The 14,768-nt window shown below is 37.4% G+C and overlaps 1 protein-coding gene across 2 annotated transcripts in view; it reads left to right on the top strand.

The window, feature by feature from the left end:
• The first annotated feature begins 1,127 nt into the window (after positions 1-1,127).
• The window catches only part of TTC29 (tetratricopeptide repeat domain 29), a 261,762-nt gene continuing 248,121 nt past the window's right edge, over positions 1,128-14,768 (top strand). For both annotated transcript variants that reach the window (XM_033857319.2, XM_073805519.1), the window contains exons 1-4: positions 1,128-1,239; positions 1,887-1,941; positions 7,507-7,607; positions 9,608-9,691. In XM_033857319.2, the coding sequence (XP_033713210.1) occupies positions 7,516-7,607; positions 9,608-9,691 (176 nt within the window). In that variant the 5' untranslated portion in view covers positions 1,128-1,239; positions 1,887-1,941; positions 7,507-7,515. The remainder of the gene's footprint in view (positions 1,240-1,886; positions 1,942-7,506; positions 7,608-9,607; positions 9,692-14,768) is intronic.

The following is a 14,768-nucleotide window of genomic DNA, read 5'->3' on the forward strand; positions in this document are numbered from 1 at the left end:
AAGGACTGGAACAGAATTAACACAGGTCATCGTGGAGTTGTGTTAAGGTGTTGCTAGAAACTGGGAAATGAGTTCATGAGAATAGAATGATCCTTACTGATGTGAGGGATCGCATGGAGCCCAGTCACAGATAGTCACAGTGATCAACTGAATGTATAGTGTAAATTTACTTGGTGGAAATAATTTAGTAATTTATTGCAGCAAATTAGATGTTGGAATGAAAGCGTGGTTATGGTTGTTATGCTTGTAGTCCAAACAGAATCGATTTATGGTTAGTAGAATGATTGGTGTGAGCAGTATTGCTGGCTTTCCTACAGTGCGTGACAGTAGGCAATGAATAAGAGCCTTGCCTTCCAGCACGTCTATATTTGGTGGAGTAAAAAACAACAGCCTCACTCTCTTGCCCTCTATCTGTATGCGACAATGAGCTAGGAAGCTCACTTTCTTACATTTATATGTGAGAGGAGGGATGAAAGCATGGGCTGGGATTAACAGGCTGACATTAAGTGGGTGTAAATATAAAATCCTGAGTTTTAGGGGAAATTTTAAAATATATACATATAAAGACAGGACGGAGGAGGAGTCTATGTAAGAGACCTCGGGTTTTTAGCTCACCACAACTCAAAATTGGATTCTCTTTCTGGAGACAGGATTGGGAAAGGTATTTGCATGGGGCTGGAAAAAGATGGTTCTGACAGCAACAGAGGCTAAGGAAGGACTTATTCAGCTGGTTAAAGTGACTTCGGGTCTTGATGGTCTTGATTCCCAGCCTGAGCGTTTTTCCATCAATCTGTGGACGACAGGGAAATGTTGCAAAATACTGAGGATTCGGTGCCGTGAAGGAAATGATTCAGGGCGGCAAATTCGAGGCTCTTCGGTTGCGTGAACTAATTTCTGAAATAAGTCTAACTTCTGAGAGCAGTCTGGCGGGAAAAGCCTTCTGGGTCTGGAGACCCAGCACACGGCTCAGTAGGCTCCGCCCCCGTCCCCGACGAGCCAGGAAACTGCCCCAATCCCGAATCCCGGTTCAGCCTAACCCCGCCCCCGCCCGGCCCCCCCCCCCGCCCCCTCTGTATCCCTGGAAACGCTCTCGCGTCTTCTCTCTGCGCCTGCTCTGCAGGGTGCGGAAACAACCGCGGGAGGAGAGGGCAGCGCCGGCGCCCAGCACCTGCTACCGGTCGGGGACACACTTAGGCGGAACGGAAAACCAGAGCTGTTCACCAGGGCCAGTCCCTCGAGGTTCGTGACGAACTCTTAGAAGAGACGAGTCGTTCTTTCGGGCAGTCCTTCCCCTGACCCCGACAGACCTTCCTCCGTCAATCTAGGGACTCAGGCTTCCTGAGCCAAGGCCCTCACCATTTACTTCAAGAAATGCATAGACGGAGGAGCGCAGAAAGGCGCTCTTCTCGCCGCCCAGTTCACCCTGTGAGGGCAATGGAAAAAATAAACAGGAGTAGGAATAAATCAATTAGTCCTGTTTAGAACTGGATGGGAGCACAAGGGAACTGAGATGCCCTCGGTTTTGGTAGATAACCCAGTCTGTCATAAGTTTGAGAGATCCCTAATGTCACATTTGTATAAGAATATATCAAAACACATACATATTTCAGATGTATTGGCATTTCATTGAATTAGTGATTAGTTTCTTCCATAGGAGCTATACTTTGTAATTTTTTTTATGGTTTGCATCTTTAATCATCGACATAATAAGTCATCTATCACAGCAGGATTTTTTTTTTTAAGTTTATCTAACTGTATAGTAAGTACCTGGTTTTTGTTGTATGAATAAATCTTATTCCACTATTTGGAGCAGGAAGGGGGGTTATTCCTTTAACTAATTTTTAACTTTTTTCCTTCTCTCCTTTGCTGTTATTCTTTGCTTCCAGATTTTCAGGCTGAAGTCTGTAAGCCTGGAGAGGCCTCCAGCAGTAATCTCCAAATGTAAGTCGAATGAAACATGGCCCGCCTTCAAACACTTTTCCCGCTTTAAATTTTGATTTAACTGTCAATAAATGTTAGTGAGTAGGAAATCTGTGATTTCTATTTATTTAACAACCTAATAACCTACCATAGAATGCTAGATGTATGCAAAAATTATGATACAAGGGATAAACATTTACTGACTCTTTTTTTTACTCTTTTCAGGAGCAAATTATTGATATTTCTTCTGTAGTTTTCTTTAAACTTTCATAGTAAAAGAGCTTATGGTGATAATATGAAAAGTTCCAATTCTTATCAATGATTTTGTTAAATCATATTTATTTTGAACTCTCTTGATGACACATGATACATTTGCTTGCTGTGGTTTATTGGCCTTATTTCTCACATTTCAGCTTTTACCCCCAAACGACTGAATTCTGGAGACAGTGGTCAGCCTCAGACATAGTTACTCCCAGGTAGCCTCTGCCTATACAACTCTAGGCCTCCCCCTCCTTTGTGTTTCCTGATAAGGATCTCTGGGGATCCTGAGCAAGAGGGCTACTCTTTGAAGAATTTTACCTGGGGACCAGAAATGTAAACTCACACCATGGGACACATTCAGCCTGATCCATCCCTCTCAAACCCTTCATCCTGTATTTCTCCATTCTCATTTGTTTTTTGCATGTGCGGGCCAAACTTAGAGACTGTAACTGTGAAACAGGAGCCAACCAGGAGATCAGAGAATCCACCAAATCTCTTCTGAATACCAAGAGTGGAATGGCTGAAGGCAGCCTTTTGATCTTTGTCTCAGCACCTGTGGTGGCCAGAGTAGGCTGCCCATTTGGTAGCACTGGGGGAGCTGCCTCTCAGTCCCCTAACAGACTGCTTCACCCTAACCTTCTGGGGCTAAGCTCATTTTGGTACCAGCCAGAGTAGTACCTCTCATTATCCTCCCTTATATACCTGAATCTGAACCATTCCCCTTCCTGCAGTAGCACCCACTTTATCATTCTGCCCTGACCACCCCCATTCAGAGTTGTGCCTTGAGGCTTGCCAGCAGGCCTTGCAATACTTACACTAAACTAAATTTAAGAGTAAAGGTGCTCCTGCTGCTAATGTTCTCAGATCAGAGAGGAGCAAAATGAAGGAACTGGCAGCTGAAACTTTAATGGTTGGAAACGTTAACTCTGATTTTGAAAAAGAAAAATCGCAGTTGATCTGGGTGACAAAGAAGACGTTTTCCTCTCCATGTATATAACATTTGCATAAGATTTCATTAGAGGCTTGTATTTTCTAGGAAAAACAGCCTGACCCAAGTAAACATCAATAAGGATAAATTTTATGTCCCAACCTGGTAGGCCAGTTCTTGGGAGGCTTATACACACCTTGATGGGAAATGTGAGATGGATCGGAGCTTCTGGGGTTTGATCCCTCTATCTGTGTACAAGTAGGTGGGTCTTCCTAGTTTGGGGAGAAATTACAAGTACTCTTTTCTCGTTTTGAAGTTCCTTGGGGAACCCTTCAGAGGTCCCTGCAATTATGCAGAGATACCTCTGCCCAGTGCCCTTGGTGACCAAAGTGGGAGCTCTCAGAACAGTCTTAATTTGTCAGGGAAGGACCTGCGTGCTGAAGCCAGCACAGGCATTGTTTCTTTCCCCTTCCAAATCCCCTGGGGGCAGAGAGGTCTAGGTTAAGAACTGAGATGGCCCAGATTTGCTCCATATCCTTGGAGGACTCTGGAACGTAGAGTCTTCACAGCTTCTCTGAAATAGGCTTACAAGAGGTAGGTTTGGGGAGCCTTTGCCCTTCAAATCTGTACACGAGGTCTAATCCTATGTTAGTTTTAACTTCGTGCCGCATGTTCTACATAATATTGCCATTTAGTAAGTTCTGGTTATCCAATTAACTCAAAGAGTTGATATAACATGTGATCAGAAAAATAGATTTATTTTTAAATACAAAAGAGTTAAGTCACTATATTAGGAAGTTATGGAGTATAATACATTATGTTTCTAATGTTTGTTTTGGAGGAGAGGACTAACATTTGCTGTTTAGACTGAGTGCTTTAAAGCTATAACTGTATAAAAATAAGTTGACCTTATATTTCATGGATCATACCATGCACTGATAATCTGGGTAATATCAGGATTCTGTTATATCATGACACTGATCTCCATTAGAATATTCTCTTTAATTATGTGAATAATTATTTTCAGGCTGGAGTAATAATCTTTTTTTAAGAAACAAAAAACTGCCTATTTCTACACTGAATTTCAAAAGATTTTCCCTCAAATCTCATTGCTTTCCACCCTCCGTCCCCCCATGGCTTTGTAGCACTAGAGGAATATCTTGTCTCTGCTGGCCACAGGTGGTGCTACCTCAGCTGTGACCATGTTTGTCCACCTCTATCATTCTCTGTCACCCAGATTTCACAACAACCTCCAACTGGCCTCCGCTGCCTTTCCTTCTGCCCCCTACAGTCTAAGTCCAAAAGAGAAGCCAGAGCAATCCTTTCAAGGTGTAACTCAGACCATGTCACTCCTGGGCTCAAAATCCTCCAATCAGAGTAAAAGTCACATTTTTTTACAGTAACTTTCAAGACCCTATACCATCAGAACAGCACCAGGTTCCTCCTTAGCTTCTCTGACTTCATCTTTTTCTGCTCTTATTCATCCCTTGGCTACTGGTGAGCAGCCGATTTTTACAGTGGAAGAGATGCTATGTGACTTCCAAAGCCAGGCCCTAGAAGGGGATACAGCTTCCATCTGGCTTTTCTTTGGGTACTTGCCTTTGGAACCCTGAGTTGCCACCTAAGAAGTCTGAGGCTGCCATACTGAGAGGAAGCCCAAGTTGTATGAGGAGGTCACATGTATGTGTTCTGACAGACAGCCCCAGCTGAGGTCCCAGCTAGTAGCATCAGCCACCAGTTACACGAGTGAAGACCTTACAGAAAATTCCTGTTTCCCACCACTGAGTTACCCCATCCTTCTGAGTCTTCCCAGCAGAGGCCCCAGTCAAAATTGAGTAGAGAAAAGCCATCCATTCCCATTGTTCTTTCTCCTAATTCCTGACCCACATAAAGTAAAAGACTTCTTTTTACTTTGATTATTGTTTTAAACCACTACATATTTTTTAGTTGAAGTATAGTTGATTTACAATGTTTCAAGTATATAGCAAATTGATTCAATTGTATATATATATATGAATATATATATGTATATTCTTTTTCAAATTCTTTTCCAGTATAGGTTATTACAAGGTACTGAATATGGTTCCTTGTGCTCTACAGTAGATCCTATTGTTTATTTTATATATAGTAGTGTGTATCTGTTAATCCCAAATTTCTAATTTATCCCTCCCCTTTTCCCCTTTGGTAACCATAAGATTTTTTTTACTGCATCTGTGAGTCTATTTTCACTTTGTAAATAAGGTCATTTGTATCATTTTTTTTAAGATTCCACATATAAGTAATATCATATGATATTTGTCTTTCTCTGTCTGACTTACTTCACTTAGTATGATAATCTCTAGGTCCATCCGTGTTGCTGCAAATGGCATTATTTCATTCTTTTTATGGCTGAGTAATATTTCCACTGTGTGTGTGTGTGTGTGTGTGTGTGTGTGTGTGATATCTTCTTTATCCATTCATTGGTCAATGGGCATTTAGGTCGCTCTCATGTCTTGGCTATTGTAAATAGTGCTGCTGTGAACATGGGGGTGCATGTATCTTTTTGATTTAGAGTTTTCATCTTTTCCAGATATGTGCCCAGGAATGGGATTGCTGGATCATATGGTAACTCTATTTTTAGTTTTTTTTAAGGAAACTCCATACTGTTTTCCATAGTGGCTGCACCAATTTACATTCCCACCCACAGTGTAGGAGATTTCCTTTTTTTTAACACTCTCTCCAGTATTTATTACTTGCAGGCTTTTTGATGATGGCCATTCTGACTCGTGTGAGGTGACACCTCATTGTAATTTTGATTTGTATTTCTCTAATAATTAGTGACATTGAGCATCTTTTCATGTGCCTGTTGGCCATCTGTATGTCTTATTTGGAGAAATGTCTATTTAGGTCTCTGCCCATTTTTTGATTGGGTTGTTTGCTTTTTTGATATTGAGCTGTATGAGCTATTTGTACATTTTGGAAATTAATCCCTTGTCGGTCACATTGTTTGCAAATATTTTCTCTCATTTCATAGGTTGTCTTTTCATTTTGTTTATGGTTTCCTTTGCTGTGCAAAGTCTTTTAAGTTTAATTAGGTGCTATTTGTTTATCTTTGCTTTTGTTTCCATTACTCTGGGGGACAGATCCAAAAAAATATTGCTGCAATTTATGTCAAAGAATGTTCTGCCTATGTTTTCCTCTAGGAACTTTATATCCAGTCTTACATTTAGGTCTTTAATCCATTTTGAGTTTAATTTTGTATATGGTGTTAGAGAATGTTCTAATCTCATTCTTTTACATGTAACTGTCCAGTTTTCCCAGCACCACTTATTGAAGAGATGGTCTTTTTTCCATTGTATATTCTCGCCTCCTTCATCATAGATTTGTTGACCTTAAGAGTATGGATTTATTTCTGGACTTTCTATCCCGTTCCATTGATCTTTGTGTCTGTTTTTGTGCTGGTACCATACTGTTTTGATCACTGTAGCTTTGTAGTATAGTGTGAAATGAGGGAGTGTGATTCCTCCAGCTCCATTCTTCTTTCTCAAGATTGTTTTGGCTCTTTGGGGTCTTTTGTATTTCCATACATATTCTCAAATTTTTTGTTCCAGTTTTGTGAAAAATGCCATTGGTAATTTGATAGGGATTGCATTGAATCTGTAGATTGCCATGGGTAGTACAGTCATTTTAACAATATTTATTCTTCCAATCCAAGAACATGGTGTATCTTTCCATCTGTTTGTATTGTCTTCAACTTCTTTCATCAGCATCTTATAGGTTTCAGAGTACAGGTCTTTTGCCTCCTTAGGTAGGTTTATTCCTAGGTATTTTATTCTTTTTGGTGCGATTAAACCACTACATTTTGAAGTGATCTGTACACTGTTGTAGCTATGTGCTCTCTCAGGGAAGCTGTCTCCTTGTTGAGAATTGTTCTTAGCATTTATCACTTCTAAGGGAAAGGCTTTATTTGTGAGTGAGAAAGTTTTAGAAGACAGCAAAGTATGAAAAAATTTTAATTATTGATTGTAACAGGAGAGAAAAGCATGAGCATTTGAAATCTATAGCTGTCCTAAAAATCTTCACTTTTTAATTGCAACCAGCTCCACTAACAAAACCCATAACAAAGCTCCTAATTGTCTGAATCTTCAATGCATTTATCAAATTTTCTCCTTTTCCACTTTGTGATGGAGGTGCAGACAAGTAATAAATTGGCCAAAAGGCAGATAGTAGAAGAAAATAATGAGAGAAGCAACCTGCAGAATTCACTCTCTGAGCTTCATGACTGAATAACAGAGCTATAGATCTACACACAGAGGCATTCTCGGCTCAGACAACTGACTGTGGATCTCTAATAATGTCTTAAAAGATTCTTTGAATGATTTATTCTTTAAAATACCATTTCTGGTTTTTTTTTTCAGTAGTCCAAAATGACCACCCTGCCCCCACTGTGCATGACACGCCCAAAGCTTACGGCCTTAGCCAGACAGAAGCTGCCATGTTCCCCCAGAACAATTCCAAGGTACGTGACCCTGGCTTTCATTTTTTATTCCTACAGAACGAGTTTCTTGCAGTAAAAAATGTAAATAGCATATCTCAGAAAACAAAATTGTTTGAAAACAAAAGTATACTGTTATATTCAGAATATTCAAATTTGCTGTTTCAGAAGGATTGATGAACCTCATTCAAAGATTAAGAATCTGTTTATTTAGCAGGCTAGCACTCATTTGATCATTTTATTTTCTATTACCATTACATTGTGCTTCCTGTAAAGCTTTGGAAATACATTTCCTTTTTAAAATACGTGTGGAGAATTGAAAGCAGAAGCTTTAGGCATGAAAGATGTATGGCATCTAAACCACAAGGTCCCAAGCACTGATTTCTGTTTTGGAGGAAGGATGACACAGTCTTACTACCGGGGTAAACTGGCAGGCACGATTTAGCTCCTGAAATGATCCTGGGGCTTGAAAATGCATCATCGAACCACCACTGCCTGTGAATGTCTGCTGAGCTTATGGAGTTTTCAAATGCAGCCGAAAGAAAAACTGTAGGGCAGGAACTTGATGTATTTTATCGTAATTATGAATATTAACTAAGATTGTGTTATTTAGAAATTTCCACTTATAGTTTTATTGATTTTTAGTAATGCACATATTATTTATCAATATAAACCTATATATAGGATAGGTGGATGTGGAGAAAAACCCATTTACTTAAGAATGCAGAGTGTTTTAATGTGTTGGTGTTTTATTTGTTTACACACTGAGGTTAGTATTCTTCCCTGCCTCTTTCCATTCAAGAAAATTAAAACCTATATATAGGTTTGATTTTTTTTTATGCTTACCTTTCAATTCCTACAAGGCATAATGATCAAAGTATTATGAGACTACTTTGTTCTGAGAAGGACCATACCTCATTTTTGGTATTTCTGGCAAAGACCAAAGCCCCTGGACCAAAATAAATACATTCAGCTGAACTACCATCAAAGTTCTTTGGTAATAGAATTGAAAACTGTAGAAATAGTAAAATAGAAGTGTAGAAAATTGTAATTTTATTTTCAAATAATGTGAAAAACAGAAAATTTTCAATAGATGCATAATTCCAGTATATACATTCTTATTTTCCATTTTCCTTTTGAATAATGTGATGTATTTACAAAATCTGAAATAGCTAGCTTCTTCTTCCTGTCTTTTGTAATAATTGAGATTACATTTTCTTTTCAACACGAGCAAAAACATAGCCCAGTCTCACATCCCTAGAATAAGAGAGATTTTAAAGAAAATTTTTTTGTATTCATTTTATTGAAGAAAAACATTTTTATCATAACCATTTAAGGCAAAGCTTTGTATCAACATTCTCCATTAGCTTCTGAATAAAAAGGTATCTGTGTATCCCATACTCCTGTTGTCATAAGATGTTCATAGTCTGCTTATTTTTAAAGGTGCCAGCTGTATGAAGATTGAACATACTACATGTGTAATATATTTCTCATTAAAGTCTTCTTAAAATCACTTTCACCTTGAACTTTTAATAATAATTTGAGTTTTATGTGTGATTTTAAAAACCACTCAAACAGCATGTCAGAGCAAAATTCTGTAATGTTTGCAACCAATAATTTTAACACATTTGTATCAAATAAGTATTATTACAAGATCCTGTGCCAAACAGAATCTGACTTCTGTAGCTGGAAAGCTATATTATGAGAAAACATGAGTAAAATGGAAGATCTTATAATGCTTTGAGGAGAAAACCCTATTTACTTAAGAATGCGAGTATTTTAATGTGTTGGTGTTTTATCTGTTTACACACTGAGGTTAGTATTCTTCTCTGCCTCTTTCCATTCAAGAAAATTAAAATTTTGAAATTATCAATGAACAACCTAACTCTATAGCTTTTACAGAACATTTATTATGTATGATATTGTCCCCAGAATATTTCTGTTCTTCTGGTGGCATTTTATGTTTGGTAGCTTTTCAACTCGATTTAAGGCAGTGCTTTATTATTTCTTTCCATTTCATTTAGGTCTCAATTGATCAAAGAAAAAGATGACATAGATCATTATCTGGAGGTGAATTTCAAAGGATTGTCAAAAGAGGAGGTTGCTGCGTAAGTATATACCCCTTAAAGGTACTTTAATATAAAGTTTGTTTATTTTGTCTTGATTCTTTATTGAAATTTCAATTTTCCTGTGCAGTCCACTTTTTTATTGGAACATAGCATTTAAAAATTAAAGCTCATATTAAATAGTGATAAATCATGTCTATTGATCTTACACATATCAGTCTTTAATTTTATGACTTTCAAAATTCTCATATTTACCAAGATATTATACTATCATATTTGCAATATTTTAGTTAATTCTGTGTTATTAATTGCTTAATAACTTCCATTTTAAGGTATATTGCCTCCATGGGGGAGAAAAAAAAACTTTAAGAGAAGGATTCATATATCTTTTTTCCTGGTGATTTAAAAAAAAATCCCTTACTAATGTATATTCTCTCTCCTGCCAAGAACCCACAAAAAGAATTAATGGATCATAGTTTATTGGTTAATTTAAAAATAATTCTAAATTGTCTGGATTTATTTTTTTAATGAACAAAGTAAACTTTGCCATTTTACGGCTAGTCAGAACCTAATTTATGATCTGAGTAAAAAGAGTATAAAAATCCAAGTAGGTTAGTGAGAAATAAATAGAAACCTAGAATAATAGCTAAACAGGTTTAACATTTCTTACCTATAGACTTGGTGACTCTGTTATCAGATTTTTATATGTAAGTATTGACAAATAGAAATCTTATATATGCACATGCATCTTACAGAATTCATTAAATGATTCAACTATTCAAAAATATTTTATACAATAAATGCTTTTAAAAGATTGTCTCTATTAATGTTGCCTAGTGCTATGGGATTCCACTGACAGGGTATTCCTATTGATGGTTTTGGTATAGGTTTTCACATAGTCTAAAATTCTAAGTCTCTTGATATATTTCATTAGATAATTGTCAGTATGCATATAGCATGGAAAAATGGAATAGTTCATTCTATCAGTAACTGCTTTATTTTATAGAGTGACAAAATTTATAGTAGCTATAATCACTGTCTTCCTTGGAGTTGTATTGACTGCCAAGTGTTATATCTGGGACCTTTGGTTTTTAACTGCTATTCTAATTGCTAATTCATTAGCTTTCCATGGTAGCCTATTGGACAAAATTAAAGGTCAGTGTTGTCTGATGATACAATTCCTTCTTAAAAGAAAAATATATATGAGTGATATTTGCTTTCTGATTTAAATATAATGATACCTAAATAGCTATAATTGGCTTAAGAATTAGGAATTAAATTTGGAATTAAACTTATGCTTCACATATTTTAACAAATTAGACATCTATATACTTAATATCTGCTTTCAGTCTGCACTGAAGAAAACATTATTATAAGACAATGCAAAATAGGCTATGTTAATGAGTGTTCTGTTACAAATATTTTTTTTTTCACTAAGGATATTACCAAATTGATTTCAAATCCATATTATGCTACAGAATACAAGTAGCCCTGGGTAATTCTCAACCCTTACTGTTGAATTCTCCTTAAAGCTTCCTACCCTTGAATACTTTTTTATATCAAAGCTCAAAGATAGTGGGTGCAAACCTTAGTAGGAAGGTAACTTGTACTTGGCTCACTATTATGCTCCTGATTGATATACCTTGTAGACCTTGCCCCAAACAAACTGAATAGCATGTAAAGGAGAAAATTGATTTCAGCATCTCTCAGCAGCACCCAGCAGGCGCCATGAGGAATTATGCATATTCCAAAGAATTTCTGTGTAAAACTTTTTATCAGCCATTGAACTCTAAAAGATAAATTGGTCAGCAAACATTTATTAAGTGCCTACTTTATATCTAACACTAGGTTTTTCACAGAGGGGAAAACAATGTTATTTTAGTATAAAGTACTTGGTCTTATCCTTGTCTCTATTTGAAATAATACAAGCAGGAAATAAACATGCAATGAATGAGTTGCATAATTATACTGTGAGGTGCAGCCTAGAGGTCTGGAAAAAATCAGAGAAAATTAAGATGTTGGATAAAACTTGCCAAAGAAGACAGATTTTGAGTTTGACTCCATATCTGTTAGCATTACAAAATGATCAAACTGGTGCGTCACAGATCCTCAGTATACAAGAATATAAAGGGGAGAAACTGGTGAATCAAATTTCCAATCAGGCAAAAGCAGTATCTAAGATATATTCTCAAATTCTTCTCTAAACTGCCTTATTCTTCCCTAAGATGATAACAGAAATACATACTTAAATAATTCATGTACACTAGCTTTGATATCCTGTAATATGGATGTGTTCTTTGTCTAGTCCCAGAATAACACTTCATCATCTACTCCAAAACATACCAACCTACTAATACGTAAACTCACACTCTGTGTCCCACCTATTGCAATGGGTGGAGAGTTCCTGTTCTTGTCTAAGGATGATGTCTCTACTTGTGCTCTGGATACCATCCCCTCTTACTTGTTCCAAGACTTTCTCCACCAGTTAAATGTGTTTTCTTGCTATATCATCAGTTTCTCCTTTTCCATTGAAGCAATCTCACTAACATTCGTATCTACCCTAATATCTCCCTTGACTTCTTTTCCTCCTCCAGTTTCTACCCCATTTTTCTGTACCCTTCGCAGTAACCAGAAGCATTGTCTCCATCTTTCCACATCGCATTCTTAGCTCAATTGACTCTAAATAGGTTTCCAGACCCAGAACTCACTGAAATCTGTTTACTGTGACTGATGTCCTCCATTTTTATTACATCTAATGGTCATGTTTCTGTCCTCATCTTGCCTGATGTCTTCACATTATTTGATAGAGATGAATACTCTGTCCTTGAACATTCTGTGCTTGTGGCTTCCAGGATGCCATGTTCTATGGTTTTCCTCCAAACTCTTCAACTATGCTGCCTTCAGTCTCCTTTGCTGGCTGCTTTTCTGTTTTCAAACTCTCAATGGTGAATTGTTCTAGGGGTGGGTCTTTGACCCTCTACTCCAGCTACACTCTCTACCTGGATCTAGTCCTATAGCTTTAAATACAAGCAATACCTGATGGCTATCACATTTATAAATCCAGCCCTGACCTCTCCATTAAGCCTCAAATTTTTATATCCAACTGTCTCCTTGACATATTTACTTGAATTTTTAATACACATTCCAAGGCTAACATGGCCCCCCACTGGACTCTTGCTTTACCTCTGCTGCCCCTCACACTCCCCCGTCCTAATATCCCTCCCCCAGTCTTCCCTCAGTTCAGTAAATGGTACCAAGGCAGCCTTGAGTTTCACCTTGCCTTCACCACCACTCCCCCATCTAATGCATCAGTATGTACTATCAGATATAACTCCAAAACTTATCCTATGTTCATCTATTCTCTTCATTGCATAGTCACCATCATCTCTTGCCAAGATCACTAGAAGAGTCTCCTACTTGCTCTTCTAAAATCCCCTTGAATTCCACCACAATTCAGCCACCAGAATGACCTTTTAAAAATTAGATCATGGGGACACTCACCTGTTTAAAACCCTCCAAGAGCTTCCCATTGGTCTTATGATAAACTCTAAACTCTTCATCATGACCTAAAGCTGTGTGTGATTTGGGCTTTGCTGACCTCTCTGACCTTATCCCCCATTCTCTCTACCATTCACTCCTTTCAGTGTAGCCTTACTGCTGACACTTCTTGTCATGCAGGTGTCACCTTGAATGTGACCTCAGTCTGCTATTCCCTGACCCCATAATCAAGGAGCCCTCACCCCACTCACACTTATTCCCAGTCAAATCACCTGGGTGTATTTTTGCAGTCAGCTGGTCCTCATCTTCTGTTGGGAGTTTGTATGTCAGTTGTGTCATCCCTAGTGGAATGGATGCCCCACAGGACAGGAACGTGTCTATGTGTACGCCACTGTGTCCCCAGGGCTTAAACAGGGCCTGGCACTCGGGCAGAGCTCAATAACTTGCTGTTAAATGAATAAATTAGTGAAGAATAAATGTTGGATTACTAACACCATGAAATAGGTATCCTGCTGTGAATATTTTTTGATTACAACATTTTTTAGTTCAGTGTTGTAGGTAGCTAGTTTAACTGTTGTATTGAGGAAGTTTAATTCCTCAAAAATGTTATATGTTTACAAGTAAGAGTATAAAATTTAAGTGAGTAATTGAGCAAGACAAGCTAAAGTAGTTTTTACTGGAATGGTCAAACCCAGTTGATGGGGGATCATTTTACTTTGGAATGGGGTAAAATGGGTCAAAGGCAAAGGGCTTCTTTTTATCATCCACATTTACAGAAGGAATTCTACTATACTTTATTACTTTTTAAGTGACCAGGTTATTGCTGTGCCTAATAGGTATATTTTTTTCAAACGTATTGTACTAAAGTACAACATAGTTGACACTGGTAATTTGACTTTCTTAGATAAGCCGTTGAATAGTCCATTGATAGTATTTAACTGATCTTTACCAACTAAAGAAGGGCATGTTGTAGTTCTGTACTTTGTGCTTTTTTATTCTGTACTATATTATCAGAATGCATTATTTAAGTGATACTTAAAGTATCACTTATTATCATATCATAATTGCTTTGAGTAGCTAAGTAATAAAAGTGTATTTATAGATTCAAATAAAATTTTCTGGGGGCAGTTTTTACAGCTTTAGCTGTGTATATGAGGATACTAATAAGCAAAATTATCAAGGGACAGAGAATGTTAATCTGCTCAATATTATTTTCTGCTTCAGATATCAAGTTCTATTATACAGAAGAATAGATTTAGCTCAAAATTGTGTACATCTCCAAGATATTGCTTTCTTTCAGAATATCTTTCAGCGTCACCAATTGGTGTTTACTGAGCGTCACTTGGGCAGCACAGCCTCTCTCTCCTGCCTTTGAACTGTATTATACTTACTCAGTTAAAGTAAATTAGCATTTTGCCCATCTTAGGTTTTCATCTTGAAAATATTCCAAAATTGTCTTCCAAAGGTGCTTTTACAAACTACAGATATACTTGTTATGATCAAATTTAGCATTTGGATTTGCTCCATGGTCAGGCACTCAAAGTATCTGTAACAAGGTGAAGATGTTTATTCACGATATACTATTTCATGATAACATTATGGGAATTTAGGCCCCTTTAGG

The sequence above is a fragment of the Tursiops truncatus genome, chromosome 5 (assembly GCF_011762595.2).
Source record: "Tursiops truncatus isolate mTurTru1 chromosome 5, mTurTru1.mat.Y, whole genome shotgun sequence".
Classification (NCBI taxonomy): Eukaryota; Metazoa; Chordata; class Mammalia; order Artiodactyla; family Delphinidae; genus Tursiops; species Tursiops truncatus.